Source organism: Microcaecilia unicolor, chromosome 6 (assembly GCF_901765095.1).
Source record: "Microcaecilia unicolor chromosome 6, aMicUni1.1, whole genome shotgun sequence".
Lineage (NCBI taxonomy): Eukaryota > Metazoa > Chordata > Amphibia > Gymnophiona > Siphonopidae > Microcaecilia > Microcaecilia unicolor.
This window is the reverse complement of record NC_044036.1, coordinates 283956602-283975570: the sequence shown is the minus strand read 5'-3', so window position 1 is coordinate 283975570 and position 18969 is coordinate 283956602. Positions and strand designations below refer to the sequence as shown.

Below are 18969 nucleotides of genomic sequence, written 5' to 3'. Positions count from 1 at the left end.
AGAGTAGGAATTTAACAGAATGATGTGTGTCTATTTATTCCCCAGGAAAATGTCAAAATTGTGGCTACTAGATTAATTTGTTGGAAAAGAATTATAGAGCTGCAATGGATCCATTTTTCAGAATAATTTAAACGTTCACTATTGTGGTATCACTGGTCAAAAGCTGCCAAACAGGAAGGAAAGTCCAGGGGGCAATAAATCCAAGTTTAAGTAGCTGGAATCCCTCCTTAGTGGACAAGTAATAGTTTAATCTTTATGGATCTGGGAGTAATGAAAAGATTCCATGAATTTCTGATGATCTATGAATTCACCTCTGAGTTAGTGCTCCTGCTTAAAGCGTGATGGGTTGGGAAGGCGGCATCCCCGTAATACCCTCACCTCTCATGTAGGATGTTCTTTGCTCACTTTGCCTACAACCTAACTCAGATTTTTTTATGCCTGATGACATAAAGAATCTGATTTGCTAATCCCTTAGCCAGCTATACATGGCTTTTATCAGTGACGGAAAATTGGCACCAGGTTGTATCAATGGAAATACGAGAAAACTGGGAAATCCCAACTAATCTCCAGTAATTCCATGACAAGGCATTTCTGCTTCTGGGACAGTTCTCCAAACACTCACACCATGGAGCTGACCTTGCCATACTGTATATACCATGAATACTATCTATTTGAGGCTCTAATACAAAAAACACCTGGTTAGAGAAGAGAATATCCAAACAAGACATTGTTTTGACTATATTTTTGTACTGTGCTACTTGTATACTCAGGTTTCACTGTATGGGATGTGCAGGGAGCAGAACACTGTTTTCAATGCTACAATTCATTACCATTGTACATAAAATGCAGCATTATGATCCTAAATGATTTAAGAAGACAGCAACAGATTATGGCCACTTCAATCTTAATTTTTGAAAGATTTTATATTTTATTTTAAAGAAACTGTTATGATAGTACTTGGACTTTTGCATTGGACACTTGAAATCACTATTCCAGCTATAAACTTTGGATTTGCAAAGTCCTTTTGTGCTGGCATCTAGGGTAACATTTAACTTGCCATGAAAAGTAGAGTGGAGGAATAGCCTAGTGATTACAATAGCAGGCTGAGAACCTAGGAAGCCAGGTTTCAAATCATACTTCTCCCATTGGTTCTCCTTGTGACCTGTGATAGGAAGAAACGTCCTGTTGTAGACTGGGAACTGGTTAAAAGAGAGAAAACAGAGGGCATAATTAAATGGACAATTCTCATAGAGGAAGGTGAGTAGTGGAGTGCCAGTGGGCTCCGTACTGTGAGACTAATACTTTTAACATATTTATAAATGATCTGGAAATAGAAAAGTGAGTAATCAAATTAGCAGATATTCAAAGTTGTTGATTTGGATGAAGTTTGTGAGAAATTGCAGGAAGACCTTGGGAGACTGGAAGACTTGCAGGCTCATTTTCAAAAGAGAAGGATGCCCATCTTCCAACACAAATCGGAAGATGGGCATCCTTCTCACAGGGTTGCCCAAATCGGCATAACCGAAAGCCGATTTTGGGCGTCCCCGACTGCTTTCCGTCACAGGGATGACCAAAGTTCATGGGGGCTTGTCAGAGGCGTAGCGAAGGTGGGACTTGGGCGTGCCTAACACATGGGAGTCCCTGACCGATAATGGAAAAAAAGGGTGTCTCTGACGAGCACTTGGACGACTTTACTTGGTCCTGTTTTTCTTACGACCAAGCCACAAAAAGGTGCCCGAACTGACCAAATGACCACCGGAGAGAATCGGGGATCACTTCCCCTTACTCCCCCAGTGGTCACTAACCCCCTCCCACCCTCAAAAACATCTTTAAAAATGTTTTGTGCCAGCCTCAAATGTTATACTCAGGTCCATCACAGCAGTATGCAGGTCCCTGGAGCAGTTTTAGTGGGTGCAGTGCACTTCAGGCAGGCGGACCCAGGCCCAACCCCCACCCTCCCCACCTGTTACACTTGTGGTGGTAAATGTGTGCCCTCCAAAACCCACCAGAAACCCACTGTACCCACATTTGGGTGCCCCCCTTCACCCATAAGGGCTTTGGTAGTGGTGTACAGTTGTGGGTAGTGGGTTTGGGGGGGGGGGTTGGGGGGCTCAGCACACAAAGTAAGGGAGCTATGTACCTGAGAGCAATTTATGAAGTCCACTGCAGTGCCCCCTAGGGTGCCCGGTTGGTGTCCTGGCATGTCAGGGGGACCAGTGCACTATGAATGCTGGCTCCTCCCACGACCAAAGGGCTTGCATTTGGTCGTTTCGGAGATGGTCGTCCTCGGTTTCCATTATCACCGAAAATCAGAAATGACCAAGTCTAGGGACGACCATCTCTAAGGATGACATAAATGTCAAGATTTGGGTATCCCTGACCGTATTATTGAAACGAAAGATGAACAGCCATCTTTTTTCGATAATACGGGTTTCCCCGCCCCTCCACCGGGATGTTTTGTGTGGACGTCCTCAGCAAAACTTGGACGTCCCTTTCGATTATGCCCCTCTACTTATTCAAATAGCAGATGAAACAATGTGGACAACTGCAAAGTGATACACCTAGGGATGAAGAACACACATTATATCTAAATGACGCTAGGGTCACTACCTAGGAAACGAATCTAGGTGTCATCATGGGTAATACATTAAATCTGCTCAGTGTATGGCAGCAGCCAAAGAGCAAACAAAATGTTGGAAATTAGGAGAGGAATAGAGAATAAAACAAAAGATATTATAATGCATCTGTATTTCTCCATGGTGCAGCTGCACCTTGGATACTGTGTGCAGCTCTGGTCGTTGCAGCTCCAAAGAGATATAAAGGCCCATTTTAATTAGAACGTAGAAACTGGTATTGATACGTCCAGGTAGGACTTGTCCCAATTCTAGTAGTATTTCAGAAAAGCCAACATAGAGCTTTTTCTACAGTGCGGGCAGAAATGAATGGCATGTAGCTCCCAATGTAGAAAATATCAATGGAAGCAACTCTCCAGCTTACGCGTGGAAAAGGGTATTTCAGAAGTTACATGTTTAAGTGTGCTGACGCTTGCAGATATATATCTGTCACTTTAAAAACCTACATATGTAAGTGCTCCTAATTAAATGCTGAGGCCGCAATCTTTCTGTACTGTCAGTTTGAGACCCCCCCTCTTCTTAATCCTTCCTATAAAAGGGCTGCCCAAAATGACCATGGTTAAAAAACCTATACACACCTCATTAGCAGCGTAAATCCTAATGTTGATAGTCAAACTGGGCTTTGCAGATTAACTAGCTTCTCTTATTTTATTAATTTTTATTTTGTTACATTTGTATCCCACATTTTCCCACCTATTTGCAGGCTCAATGTGGCTTACATAGTACCGGAGAGGCGTTTGCCGACACCGGTGTGAACAAAGTGATGTTGTGGTAGGTAAAGTTTGTGTGATACTGCCACAATAGGGAATCGTACAGCGGGATAGTTGTGTTATGCCATTATGTACTTTAGTTTTGTTGTGTTGCAGAGATCAGACATTTAAGTTGGATCGTTAGGGTATGCCCTTTTAAATAGGTTAGTTTTTAGTGTTTTCTGGAAGTTGAGGTGGTCGTAAGTCATTTTCAAGGCTCTCGGTAATGCGTTCCACAGTTATGTGCTTATGTAGGAAAAACTGGATATACCCCGTCACTTGTTCTCTGTTCTATTAACGATTATTGATTAGTCCTTAGGCATGCCTCGAATCTACAAGGTATAGTGCTATTTATTTTTACTTCCCCTGCTTCTTGGAATAACTTGCCACTTCACATTTGTAGTCTCTCTTCTTTTAAAGAGTTTAAGACCGCTATTAAAACATGGAAGTACAAGCAAGCATTTGATTCTTAAGCCTTTGGGTACAGGCTTCTTCTCACTGTTTGACTTTGTTTCCTGGTAAGATGTCTTATTTGCCAAGTTTTTAGCATCTGTGTTTCTTTTGGTAGTGAGTGGACTTATCTTCTTCTATGGATGCATCCTGGTCTTTATGACATTGTAGTTCCTTTTCTGTTTTGTTCTTTTTTCCCAATATTAGATTGTACACTGCCCAGTTCTGCATTTCAGTATGGGCATCTCTTCCCCTTCTTTCCACCACAGTCCGTCTCCTTCTCCCTTCCCCTCACCTTCCCAATCTTCTTTAAAAATGAATTCTCCTTCTCATAGGGGCCATAGTATGGCAGCTATCCTTACAAGCTTCCTGCAGTTGCCCTGAAGCTTTTACTCTGCCGCGGTATGCTCCCCTCTGATGCAACTTCCTGTTTCCGCCTGGGCGGATTGTCGCAAAGGGAATGTTTCAGGGCAGTTGCAGGCAGTTTGTGAGGATGGCTGCTGCGCTGGGGCCCATCTGAAAAGGTAAATTTTTAAAGAAGTCTGGGAAGGTGAGGGGAAGGGTGGGAGACGGACAGTGGTGGGGAGAAGGGTAAGAAATCCCCAGACTGTGTGGTAGCAATGGTAGTTGGGGAGATCAGGGGAAGGGGGAGGAGAGGAGAGGAGAAGGGATCAGGGTCTCCCTCCTTAATTTCTGCCCTGGGCCCCAGCATGTCTAAAACCGGCCCTGGGAATTATTGGAAAGTTTAAATAAACTGTAAACATATATATGCACTCCCCTCTTGAAATGGAGAATACACCTGCAGATATGGTTTCTACCCAAGCCCTGCCTAAACCACACTTCCCCATCTGTGCATAGTGCAGATTTTCAAATGTAAATACCAGCTTTAAAATATGTATCCGAGATGCATATGTGAATGCCGGTATTTATACATATAAATTGTGAATAGGGTTTTCAAAATAACTACCACAGTGGAATTTGAAGAGGTGCAGAGAAGAGCCACCGAAATGATTAAGGGAATGGAAGGATTCTCAAATGAGGAAAGATGACGAGGTTAGGGCTCTCCAGCTTCGAGAAGAGACAGCTGAGGAGAGATCTGATAGAGATCTATAAAATACTGAGTAGAGTGGAACAGGTAGATGTGAATTGATTGTTTTCTCTATCAAAAAGTGCTGATGTCATGAAGTTACTAAGTACTATAGTACATTTAAAAGAAATTGGTGAAAATATTTTTCAATTCATTGCATAGATAAGCTCTGGAACTTGTTGCCAGAGGATATGGTAAAAGCAGTCAATGCTGTTCTGTTTAGTTTACCTCCAGGAATTGTCCAAACTTTTTAGAACGTCATAAAGCATTATTAAAGTAGACCTGGGGAAAACATTGCTTATCCCTGGGGTAAGTAGCATGGAATATAACTACCTTTTGGGATCCTGTCAGTATTTGAGACCTGGAATGGCTACGAACTGTTGTAAACAGGTTACTAGGCTGTATTGACTTTTGACCTGACCCAGTATGGCAATTCTTACATTCTGATGTTTTTGGGTAGGCCACTTCAACCTCCATTGCCTCAGGTACAGCTTAGATTGTAAGTCCACTTGGACAGGAAAATAACTTATGTAACTGAACTAGTAGTTCATCTTCAACTCAGATTTGGGCTGGTCTATGTTTTTGAACATACCTGGGGAGGTTTCTTAGGGTTCCATTAATTATTTAGAACTAAATTCTATAAATGGCACCCAAATTTGGATGCCAAAAAAAATAAGCACTAAGCTCTAGTCTATAAACGGTGCTCAAAGCTGGGCACTGTTTATAGAATGATGCTTAATGCTGAGATCTGCGCAGAAGTCTTGCAGGGTCACTGCTTGAACTCTCGGCAGCCATTTTGAATCGGTGCTAGGACCGAAGGCAGCAAGAGACTGTCTGCAGCCACTCCGGGCAGGAAAGAGGAGGCTCTTCCCGGCCTAGAAGAGGTCACTAGACCACCAGAGCAGTACAGTAAGATAAGGGGAGGGGAGGATAGGTCACCACCCTTAGGGGATGTGACAGGGGGGCAGGGTGGGGGTGTGATGGGGCGGAATGTGACAGGGGCGGGCAGGATGTCTGCGTGGTGGGGGGTGGGGTGGGGGTAACAGAGGGCGGGACATGTGTCCTCTTTTTTGGGGAGCAAATATGGTAACTCTGGTCACAAGTAACTTCTGTAAGTCAGAAGTAATTTCTGCATCATATGCTGGGGAATTCAACTCTCTTCTCCCTGGGCCTTCTTAACCTCAGCCTGGCCCTGTCTTTTAACTCCTAGGTATTGCTCCGCCTCTCCCGGCTCACTTCCTTCCGGGGCGGGACCAGTACTCTTAAGGAGGCCCAGACTATCGGAAGGACTTTTCTTAAGGGTGAGGGGCAGTGTTCTATAAAACTCCTCACAAGGACATTAGTGAAATTTTCAGTATAAAAGTTAGGCAGCTGTAATACATTTTCAAAGTAGTCACTTTTGGAGCATAAATCCTTTGAATATGTGGGCCACTGCTTTTAAAATTGTTCTTGTGTTCTTTTCACTGTTTGGAAAGGATTCAGCATACTGAGTTTCCTGTTGACTTTGCTTTCCTTGCTAGTGCTTTTTCAGAAAGAATACTTTGAGTACTAATGTGAGTTAGTCCATGGTTCTGTTTCTGTACCAGCTCATAGAGTTTGTCGCTAGGAAGAAAAGTGTATTTTAATGATATTTCCATGTCTCTTGGGATTTTCTATCATGTTTTTTCAGAGGCTATTCGGTGTCATAGTTAGTTGCCACTCAAAATGTTGCTGCATGAAAATTCGTTTTGGCTTCCAAACCAGTCCAAGTCATAGTGTGAAAACAGAAAGGAGCTTTAGAGTCCCAGAGGCCAGGCTAGCTCAGTGTCCTCAAGAAAATGACAAAATGTTATGGGTTCAATTCCCTTTCAAAAATTAATACAGGCAGGGCCGCCGAGAGACAAAGCCGGGCCCGGGGCAAATAAGGGGCCCACCCCTGCTGCTCCTCTGCTCCCTGACCTCATTTTTGTAAAAATCGATGTCCTCCCCAATATCTTTTAAACCAACAGTTCTTTGCCAGCAGCCAGCATGAATAGCCAGTGAGAGATACACACTTCTGCTGGCCCCACAACCTTTCCTTTGTCATATTCCTGCCTATATGGAAGCAGGAAATTGTGTCACAGGGAAGGCTGTGCAGCTGGCGTGAGCAGTGTCTGTCAGTCACTGGCTGCTCATGCTTGCTGCTAATGAAGAACTGCTTTTTTAAAAGGTACGAGGAGGCCTTGATTTTTGAAATAATGAATCAGCCAGCACTAGCACTGAGCCCTCCTTGGAGGCTGGGCCCGGGGAATCGTGTCCCCCGTCTTGGTGGCCCTGAATACAGGAGGGTCTGGTTTTATTAAGGAGGGCAATAGGTATTCTTGTTTCCTGCAGCAACCAATGGTCTATATTTTCAGTAATGATTTTTCTGCTTAGCTATGGCCCCTTCATTCTCTGGGTTTAGGGGTTCTGTGACACTCTCATCACTATTAGAGTTGTCTCAGCTGCTGCCTTCTGTTGTCAGCTCTCCTTTAAGGCTACCAGATAAAGAAAGTCCATGTGTGCTGCACCTGTGAATTCCTGTAGGGCATGGCACATGAAAACACTGTTACTGGGACAAGAAGGTCCCAGGAAGTGGCCTTAAATTGTAAATCAGCCCCTGTCAGAATGGTTTTTCCTCTCAGTGAGTAGAAAATTACACAATGTAGTCCAGCAATTGCTGTGGGTCAATTTGCTTCTATTTTTAATTTCCTGTTTAATTAATACTATACGTCCAATGATGTAAACAGATTCATATAATGTTTATTACTGAAAAGCTGGGGGAGGGGTAATCAAAGGCTGTTGGTGCCTAACAGAGTTGGTATCTAAATTGAGCGCTTTGAAAATTGACTAAAACTGAGTTCCTAAATTTAAGAGCCTAATTTCATTAGGAATATAAAGGGTAAGTGGTTGAGGGATAGGAAGAGATAGAGGGCAGAATTAGGGCAAAGAAAAAGTCAAGCTTCTGGTGTTAAATTTTAGATCTAGGCTCCTAAATCTATATAATGAAAATCTTCATCTGAAAACTGAAGTATCAATGTCCGTGAGAGGTTGTTTTTTGTTTGTTTTGAAAATTAACACCTATATGGTTTTAGCAAAGAAACTCAGAGATGTCAAGTATTGAAAGTTGTATCCACACGCCTCCACCTACCCTCCTCTCCTCTTTCCTCTACACATTAATTGATTTGTTTGCTTTATTTTTTGACTACTAGATTGTAAGCTCTTTGAGCAGGGAGTGTCTTTCTTCTATGTTTGTGCAGCACTGCGTACGCTTTGTAGCACTATAGAAATGCTAAATAGTAGTAGTAGTAGAGGGTCATGGTAAGAGGACATCCAAAGTGCTTCTGTTCCCCTTAAGAAATGCACAAAAGTAAAGACATTTAAGGAAGGCCAAGATAAATTCAAAGCAGGTTACTAGAAAGGAGACAAAGAGATACCAGCATATAACAGGATCAGCTGACAGCTGCCATGTTGATATACTGCTATGCCGGGTCACATGAGCACAACCTACAATGTTATTCTCACTGTCAGCTGTCTTATTCATTATGACATCTTGTTACAGGGGGACATTCAACAGCTTTTGATTGTACCGGATGCCAAAGCAGCCTATGATTACTGCGAACACTACAGCCCTGATTGTGACACCTCTGTGCCTGATGTCCCACAGTCTCAGGACCCCAAACCTGATGAATATGTAAGTATAAAAGCCAAACTCTTCACATCCCGCTACTGTTTGATGTTCCTTCTAAAGCCTATCTGATCTCTGCTGGAGACCATTCCCTTGAGATCTCTTCTGATTTAGCAGGAAACGCAAACTCAAGATGGATTTTCAGATGTAGAAAATGCCAGTGACCCTAACAAACCTCAAAATTTAAAATGTGAGAGTAATATTTCCAGGGACCCTCACAAAATACAAAATGCATAATGCAGGGAACCAAAAAGGCCAGAGACCAGGACCATCCTGAGCCTGAAATGTGACCTGTGCAACACACCCCTAGCACTCCTGCACCATCTACTGTGTCACGGCCAAGCAGGGAAGGCAATGGACAGGATGCAATATTGGCACCCCACCTCCCTTGTGTCCTGTACCACCTACACATAGCTTGCTATGACCCTGCCAGAGACCAGGTTCGTAGCTATGGGGGGCCACGGGGGCCCGGGCCCCTGCAAATTTCATCTGGGCCCCTGGTTTGGCTGGTGGGGGTCCCCAACCCCCGCCAGCCGAAGCCTTCTTAAGTGCGGTCTCCAGCGCAGCCACGTTCGCTGCCTGCCCCCTGCTCTTCTTTCTTCTTCTCCTGTGCACACTGACACAGAGCAATAAGGAAGAAGAGCAGGGGGCAGGCAGCGAATGTGGCTGCGCTGGAGACCGCACTTAAGAAGGCTTCGGCTGGCGGAGGTTGGGGACCCCCGCCAGCAAAGGTATTTATTTGTGAGGGGGCGAGGCGAGGCGATGGGGGGGGGTGAGGCGGGGGGGGGGGGGGGGCGAGCCAGCACTCAAAATGTGCCCCCAACCTTGGGCTCTGGCCCCCTCCCATCGTTAGGTCTGGCTATGCCTATGCCAAAGACTCCACTGAATAGGGGAAACTTGGTGGAACAGCTCCATTTACAGATACTAGATCTGTGTGAGATTGTCAAGTTTTGGCTTGAACCATTTTAATTTACTTTGCAACGTGATGTTAAAGCGGGCTGATAGCCTGCCTTTCTCTGTTACATTTGTGAGACATTAGAAATAAAGACTTGTGACAATGATCAGGGGAACAATCAGATTCAGGACACAAAAGAATTCCGTTAACTCTGTTTTCTTATCTCCCATCCCAAAGCATGTAGGGTTATACAGATTAGACAAATACATACCCCAGCAATGAGTTCAGAGTTAACCTCCCCCCCCCCCCCCTTTTACATAGCCGCACTAGCAGCTGCTAGTGTTATAAAGCCCACAAAGCCCATTCAAAGTGAATGGGCTGTGTCAGCATTACTGCGCAGCAGCCGCTAACACAACTTCGTAAAGGGGGAGGGTAAGTGTTGAAATGAAGCAAGAAATATTAATCAGAATGGCTTAGAAAGTATGCTATTCTGAGGTGAATGTCTTGTTTTTCCTTAACCTTATCTCACTGGAAGATAAACTGGCCAATATTCAGCGCTATTTAAGAGTCCAGGAACGGCTCCTGGCTGGTTAAATAGCACATAGCTAAGTGGGCCCACCGCCCCCCCCCTGAGGTTGTTGTCATCGCCGCTCCCCCCTCCGTCCACCACCGAGCCGGGCCCCCCTGAATTCAAATCGTTTGACATAACTTGCGCAAGGGCGGGACACAGGAAGGGAAGGCCCGAAGGGAGGCGATCTGCAGACTGCCGCTGCTGCGCTTCTTTCACATGGAGCGAGGTCGAGGTGAGGCGCTATGATTTGAATTCAGGGGGGGCCCGGTGGACAGAGGTGGACAGAGGGGGACGGGTGGAGGGGACTGCAGTGCCGGGCCCCTCTCGGATAGCCCTGAGTGCTAATATTCAGTATAACATTGCCGGTTATCTCCACTGAATATTAGCACATAGGGCAGATTCTATATATGGCATATTCTATAAGATTTAGGCATGGTTTATAGAATACGCTTAGTCGATACCGTAGCACCTAAATCTATGCACGCCCATTTATGCTGGTGTAAATCCTCTCACGTAGATTTAGATGCACTGACCCATATTCTGTAATTACGCATGGAAATTTTGAAACGCCTCACGAAATGACCATAAACATGCCCCTTTTAAACTATGCGCGTTAATTTTGAACTGTGCCCTTTACAGTTTAGGCACAATTCTTTATAGAATATGCTTAGTGATTTCCACACATAAATTGTTATAATTGCCAATTAGTGCTCATTATTGCTTTTTAATTGCTGTTAAAATGCTGATTGGCTTGTTATGCCAATTAAGTTACGCACATATTCTGCACGGAAATCTAGGCACCATATATAGAATCTGCTCCATAGCAGCTAACCAACTATATCGCACAATATAACTGGCTAGCCACAAATATTCAGCGCTTCGCCAGCTACGTTTAGCGGCCAAATAAGCCCACCTAAATAATAGTGCTATCTTTGGCCGCTATAAACTTAACCGGCCAGCGCTGAATATTAACTTGGCCGGTTAAGTTTAAGCCAGCCAAACCCCCCCAGATATTCAATGCCGGCCACCGGAAACGGCCTGGCATTGAATATCTGGGCACAGCGTCAATCGCAGGACTTAACTGACCTGCCTCCTGAGGGCTGAATATCGGTCAGAAAGAGCCTACTTTACTAAACCTTTTTCTCATAGACAAGAATTTTATAAAGGTTGCTTAGCACTTAGCGATCTTTATAGAATAACGCTTAGAGAAGATTCCCATGTCCAACTTCAGGTGGGAGGACTTGCACCTGTTGAAACCTGTTATAAATCCTTGTGCCCAACTGATGGCAGTTAGGTGCGTAAATCCAAGTATTCTATAACATTGCACCTAATTTCTGGGAATGTCTCTGACCTGCCCATACCCATCCCATGGCCTCACCCTCTTATGAGCTCCGTGTGTTATGGAATTTAGGTGCAGGTATTATAGAATAGCAACTGTGGCAACTCCAATTAACTCCCAAAATTGATGGTTAGCACCTAATTGACTAGTTTGCCATACACATAAGGGATCCATGCCCAAATTCAGCGACCTATAAAGAATCTGGGAGAAAATCTTTACTAAGTTAAGTCCCACAGTTTCCATTCTGGTTATGTACCATTGTCTAGGAATTTAACAATCAGTTTTGGCTACAAGTTTTTACAGCCAAGAAGAACCATCTTTGTGCCTGCATGTACTGGAGCAAGAGAACTGGTTGATGTCTGTTGTAGACTTCCCCCCACCCCCCCCCCCCCCCCCACACCCCCCTCCCCCCCCCCCCCCCCCCCCCCCCCCCCCCCCCCCACCCCCCCCCCCCCCCCCCCCCCCCCCCCCCCCCCCCCCCCCCCCCCCCCCCCCCCCCCCCCCCCCCCCCCCCCCCCTCCCCCCCCCCCCCCAACATGTGAAATGTGTAATTTTTCCTCTTCGGAACAGGTTGATGATTTTTGTTTCTTCTTTGCAAGGACTTTCCAAGACCTCCTGTGCCACTTCCCCTTTCCTTTGCATTCTGTCTTTCTGCATCTAATTGATTTTGATTCATTAGGAACCAGATCCAGACCAAGATTCTGTGGACGGAGGAACAGTGGACAATTATTACTATGAGTACCCTTACTATGAGGATGTGGATGAAACAGAGAAAGCGGAATTAACCACATCTAAGCCAGATGAATTCATGAGACCCATCACTGACGTTGAAGAGGTACTGTTTGGGACATTTCAGACTTATCTATGCATGTCCTGTGAGGCTAAGTCCTAGGCCTGTTTAGTGAGCAGCAACAAAGTTTGTTAGCCAAAGTGAGGCTGGTTGGCCACTGGCCCCTTGTAGGCTGTTTAACACTAGAGAGAAGGTCATTTGGATACAACCCCACCCCAAAGTGAGCAAAGAAAGAGAACAGGCAAGAAGAGACAAGGACTGTGTCTGAATTTAAGAAGGCATGGGACAGGTATATGGGATCTCTTAGTGAAAGGAGGAGATAGTGTTTACTGAAGATGGGCAGACTGGATGGGCCATTTGGCCCTTATCTGCCATCATGTTTTTATGTAACAGGTGTGGGGATGAATATTTTGGTAAACTGCTGGAGTCTCTTAATACCCCGAAAAAAGGGTAACACAGGAAATCTGTTTCAATGTGGACGAACTGTACTGGTTTTCTATGTCAGCTAAAAATGTCTAATTTTTAAATTTAAAATGTCTGCCAGAAATCTTGGAAATAAGAAACAAAAAGAGCAAACACATTGTGAAGACTCCCTTTGGAGAGAATTAACGTTAAAGAATCAATCCAGAGTGGTACAGGTGCTTCAGTAAGGTCTTCTTCAATATTTTGCTGCAGGAAATCTTCCCTCCAACCACAGAAGCACCCGCCCCTGTCACCACTAAAGTGGAAACCAGAGTTGAGAGCAAGCCTGATGTGGACCCCAGTGTGGATGAGTATAACTATGGAACCGTGACAGAGGAAGAGTACTATACCCCCCTACCTTATTCACCATATGAAGATATCAACTATGAAGAGGGAGAAGAGACCCATGAGACTGAAACAGGAGATAGAGGGGCGGAAGCAGGAGAAGTCCCAACTGACACCATGGTCACCGTCAACTCTTCCAGAGTAATTCCTGGCTAATACTTTCTTGGCACTCTAATAAGAGAATAATTTTATAAACAGTGTACAAGTCTTGTATTCCATGTCCCCCAGTGTTCTATTTTCCATGAAAACAAGGCATCCTTTCAAAGTCTACCTGCTTCTTATGAAATTACTTCTTCTCAAAAGATGATAAATATAAACAGATTTTCACATTGATGAAAAGAATAAAAGTAGGTATTAGCTCGTCATGCTCTATTCTTCTCTGGTGAATGGTGACTAGGTGCTGAGTTCTGTTCTGTGGTCGTCAGATATGTATTCACTAAAAGATGGCTTGAGAAGAACCTTTTATTAATCTAGGCCATGTTGAGGAGATGGAAATAGTATTGTCTGTATTCAGGCTGAATTGGTTAAGACTGCTGCTTAATATTTCAGACCGAGGATGAAGGAACGGGGAGTAACCCTAGGGAAGGCGATGGCGATTTCACCGAGGAGACCATCCAGGAGTATGACACGGACAAGGATATTTATTATGATAACTACTATGATACTGGGACTTCCACAAGAACAGAGATTGGGCCAGGCATGCCCGCCAACCAAGACACAGAGTTTGAAGGGGTGAGTGCTAGAGCTACAGTGGAGAAGGGCACATTTAACAGAAACTTCCCATCTGTAGTAGAGACCAAGATGAAGTTAATATACATGATAGAAGCTGCTGTTGGAAAATTGGACATATGGATAAAATATGAGCCACACAAACAGGGTCAGCCCAAAACTATCTAATGTGCTAGGTGAACTTTCAGCCATGTTCCCCCTCCCTAGTGCTTCTGCATCTCTCCTTCTCTTTCCTACCACCCTCCCAAGTAGCCAGCACCTCCTCTTCTCCTCCCTACTGCCCCTAGGTGGTCAGCATCTCACTTTCTCCTCTCTAATACCTTCTCAAGTTGCCACAATCTTCTCTTCTCGTCCCTATCACCCCCACCAGGTGGCCAGCATCTCCCCTTCTCCCCCAAACCTCCTAGTTGGCCAGCATCTCACCTTCTCTTTCCACTCCCCCAGTTAGCCAGCATCTCCCCTGCTCCTTCCTACCAGCATCCCCCTTCTCCTCTCTACTCGTGGCCAGCATCTCCCCCTTCTTCCTATCCTCTTTTCCCCCCCCCCCCCCTGATAGCCAGCATCTCATCTCACTTTCCCTACCGCCCCATAAGCAGCATCTTCCCCTTCTTCCTTTCACTTTTCTGGGCCTCCTGCCATTGCTGCTGCTCCTCTCTGATCTGGGCCTAAAGCTATGACAGCACTGAGCACTGTGAGAGCCTTTAAGTGCTGGCCTGTGTTCAAGCGATGCTCTATTCTACCCACACTGACAGGATGTCTGTGGAAGGCATATGGCAGCACTAGAGTGCTAGCCTGCACTTAAAGGCTTGCATAGTGCTCAGTGCTTTTATAGCTTTGGTCCTAGTTTGGGAGTAGGTGAAGTAGTGGTGGAAGTGGCTGGCCTAGCAAGGGGAAGAGTAGGGGAGAGGCTATCTCCTGTGCTGGAGCTGCACTGCCACCCCCAAATTCTTCTTCTCTAGTACATGCCTTGTTCTCCTAGTGGCCAGCCTGCATTCAAGCTAACCTGAAATTCAAACACAAAGTACTCTCTCATAAAAAAAAACAAAAAAAAAACATACACACATATTTTACATTATCTCCACTCAAATGGGTTGAGAATGTATATTCTGTTTAGAAATGTCAGTTTGCTTGAAAAGTTTATTCCTAATTAAGTTACCTCAGGAAGACCACTTTTTACTGTGGTTAAATGTACACATATAATTTTAAATGGCTTTTCTTGGCATGTGAATTCAACTTTCTTTTTTTTTTTTTTTACTTCCTTAATTCCTGACTAAGGCATTTGAAAATTTACCCTGTAGTGGTATGTCCTCTGGTATTTTGTTTTGGGAGCTCAAAGGATTACTTGGAGCTCATTAAGTGTACGGTAAGCAGGATACTATATAGTGGACTGAAAAAGTGTTGGTAACTCACAGAATTTATGATTGGTACATTCTGACTACACCAGATACACTAACTAATTCGTCTCTATACTGTCAGTCCTCACTCCCTGCAGCCTGGTTCCTTGATTTAGCATTATCAGATGGGAACAGCTGGAGCATAATTGAATATTTGGCATTTGAAGCTGTGCTGTTCTTAACTCACTCAGTCTTTGCTGAAGTCCTGATCCTGGTTTGTCTTTTCTTTAGGTTGGCCTACGAGGAGAGAAGGGGCAGAAGGGAGAGCCTGCTGTCATTGAACCGGTAAGCACTCCCTAACCACGCCTTACTCTGGTGGGTTGATCTGTGGAGGCCATGCTTTCCTACTCCTGCAGCGTACAGAAACACTTTCTCTCTCTTTCTCCTTCTGCACAAAACAGACAAGGGTGGGAGAGCTTCTCTTGCCAAGGGTCACTTCTAGTTTGCACTGCTGCTGAGTACCTCAAGGAAAACTGGGCCGTTTTCCTCCAGGCTTCGGGTTTTTCCACACTTCCAGTACACTGTGATTTGTACTCTTGCTTTTACTATTGAGGCTACAGACAGCAGAATGCCTTATGATGGGAATGAAATAAACAGCACTGGAGAGATGGCAGTGCAGAATAAGAAGTGCATATCTGGCTTCCACTAATCTTCAACGTGTGACCTTTACTTGGAGTGTCACCGTTGTACATATGTGTAAAAGTTTCTGCTTTGCAGTGTCTTCACTTTTCCTCCTTTCTTTCCTATTCTTGTCTGGTAATGTCTGCTGTGATTGCATTGTTTTGATGTGGACAGAATGTTGCCATTGGCACGCTCAAGGAACTTAGGAAGCCCGAGCCATGATTCCCTGGGCCTGCAGGCAAGCTATGCAGCCCTCATGGCACAGACTCAATAGAACTGGCAAAGCTTAGAGACTCTGACCAAGAGCTCCATCCAGAATAATGTCTGCCTTTTCCTCTTCATGTAGGCTGCAGAGCCACCCTTGTAAATATGTTAGCAAGCTATAGATAGCTGACATTCCTTGCTCTTTGCTGACACCCTGTGGACAGTTGGTGGCAATGTAGGTTCTGGATATACTCCAATAGGAGCACTTGAACTTAATATATGTGGGATTAGAACTCATGATCCCTAGATAAATTTATATATTACATGCTTCTGTCCTCCAAGTTCTGATACCATCACAAATGCAGTACAACACCTCAGACAGTGAGAACAGTCTCGACAAACATTTTGTACAATTTCTACCGGTTAGGGCCAGATTCTATATAAGGCGCCTAAAAAATCCATGTGGTACATAAGTACATAAGTAATGCCACATTGGGAAAAGACCAAGGGTCCATCGAGCCCAGCATCCTGTCCATGACAGCGGCCAATCCAGGCCAAGGGCACCTGGCGAGCTTCCCAAATGTACAAACATTCTATACATGTTATTCCTGGAATTGTGGATTTTTCCCAAGTCCATTTAGTAGTGGTTTATGGACTTGTCCTTTAGGAAACCGTCTAACCCCTTTTTAAACTCTGCCAAGCTAACCGCCTTCACCACGTTCTCCGGCAATGAATTCCAGAGTTTAATTACGCGTTGGGTGAAGAAACATTTTCTCCCATTTGTTTTAAATTTACTACACTGTAGTTTCATCGCATGCCCCCTAGTCCTAGTATTTTTGGAAAGCGTGAACAGATGCTTCACATCCACCTGTTCCACTCCACTCATCATTTCTAAGCGTATTTTATAAGTGGCGCCTAGATTTAGTTGATATCCTAGTGCCTAAAATTACACACCTCCATTTACACCAGTGAAAACATGACGTAAATCCCTGCGCACATATTTACACACACTGATCCATATTGTACAACTATGCATGCAAATTTTGGAACACCCATGAAATGCCAATTTCCCCACTTAATAGCCATGCCCTTTTGAACTGCACAGATTAGAATTTAGGTGCAGTTCATTACAGAATTCACTTAGTGAGTTGTGCACGTAAATTCTCATGATTGCTTGTTAAGAGCTATTGTCAATGCTCATTAGCTTGTTAAGCCAATCAAGTTACGCATGTTGTTATAGAATATGCCTGGATTTTGGCGCAGATCTCCAGGTGCGCTGTATAGAATCCAGCAGATAGTGACGCTATCCCACCCTCATAGAAATTCCATATATAACTTCAACAGACACAGTATAAACTATTCAAACAGGCAACTAAACAAATACATGCTTGGTACAGAAAGATAATATAATTTTTATTTAATATATCACATACAACTATTATCCTCTACAAATGTATTATGCCCTTTAAGGAGGTCTTCCTGTCTGTGTAAGCTGGAGAAGAGTGATATTTGTTGCAGTAATAGATATGACAAGATGAGCATTTGAAGATTTCTTTCCTTTCTTGAGCACACACATGAACTTACATGTACATCTGGGATATGTACTTTAAATACACACACTCCTGATGCAAGAAACAGGGCCATTTGTTTTTAAAAACTAGGAAGAACTAATTCTTTTTTTTTTTTTTAATTTTAACCGTTCATGTAATGGTCTCCACTGAAATATCAGTGAGGCCTGAACTAGTGTGACCTTATTAAAGCTGCCCTGTGACTGGCTGGTGCCTCCTGCTGTGTCCAGTGAACACAGTTACCTGACAAATCTCTTTTGCATTTCTTTTGCATCCTGGCACTTTCCATTCTTTGCACACTGGATCACGTGGAGTTAGGTGGAGATCACAGCATACTTCTCGATACCCTGTCCTCACTTGGATTCCAGGGCTCTGTCCTTTCCTGGTTCTCTTCCTACCTCTCCCTCCACACCTTTAGTGTTCACTCTGGTGGATCCTCTTCTACTTCTATCCCTCTGCCTGTCGGCGTACCTCAGGGTTCTGTTCTTGGTCCCCTCCTCTTTTCTATTTACACTTCTTCCCTTGGTTCATTAATCTCATCCCATGGCTTTTCCTACCATCTCTATGCTGATGACTCCCAAATCTACCTTTCTACCCCTGATATCTCACCTTGCATCCAAACCAAAGTTTCAGCGTGCTTGTCTGACATTGCTGTCTGGATGTCTCAATGCCACCTGAAATTAAATATGACCAAAACCGAGCTTCTCATTTTCCCCCCCAAACCCACCTCCCCGCTCCCCCCGTTTTCTATTTCTGTTGATGGCTCTCTCATTCTTCCTGTCTCCTCAGCTCGAAACCTTGGGGTCATCTTTGACTCTTCTCTCTCCTTCTCTGCTCATAGCCAGCAGATTGCCAAGACCTGTCATTTCTTTCTTTACAACATCCGTAAAATCCGCCCCTTTCTTTCCGAGCACTCTACCAAAACCCTCATCCACACCCTTGTCACCTCTCGTTTAGACTACTGCAATCTGCTTCTTGCTGGCCTCCCACTTAGTCACCTCTCCCCCTCCAGTCGGTTCAAAACTCTGCTACCCGTCTCGTCTTCCGCCAGGGTCGCTTTACTCATACTACCCCTCTCCTCAAGACCCTTCATTGGCTCCCTCTCCGTTTTCGCATCCTGTTCAAACTTCTTCTACTAACCTATAAATGTACTCACTCTGCTGCTCCCCAGTATCTCTCCACACTCGTCCTTCCCTACACCCCTTCCCGTGCACTCCGCTCCATGGATAAATCCTTCTTATCTGTTCCCTTCTCCACTACTGCCAACTCCAGACTTCGCGCCTTCTGTCTCGCTGCACCCTACGCCTGGAATAAACTTCCTGAGCCCCTACGTCTTGCCCCATCCTTGGCCACCTTTAAATCTAGACTGAAAGCCCACCTCTTTAACATTGCTTTTGACTCGTAACCACTTGTAACCACTCGCCTCCACCTACCCTCCTCTCTTCCT

The 18969-nt window shown here is 44.6% G+C and overlaps 1 protein-coding gene across 1 annotated transcript in view; it reads left to right on the top strand.

The window, feature by feature from the left end:
- The window catches only part of COL5A1 (collagen type V alpha 1 chain), a 376227-nt gene that overhangs the window by 161317 nt on the left and 195941 nt on the right, over positions 1-18969 (top strand). Inside the window, 5 exon segments of the mRNA XM_030207658.1 lie at positions 8479-8610; positions 12089-12244; positions 12875-13147; positions 13556-13738; positions 15361-15414. Of these exon segments, the coding sequence (XP_030063518.1) occupies positions 8479-8610; positions 12089-12244; positions 12875-13147; positions 13556-13738; positions 15361-15414 (798 nt within the window).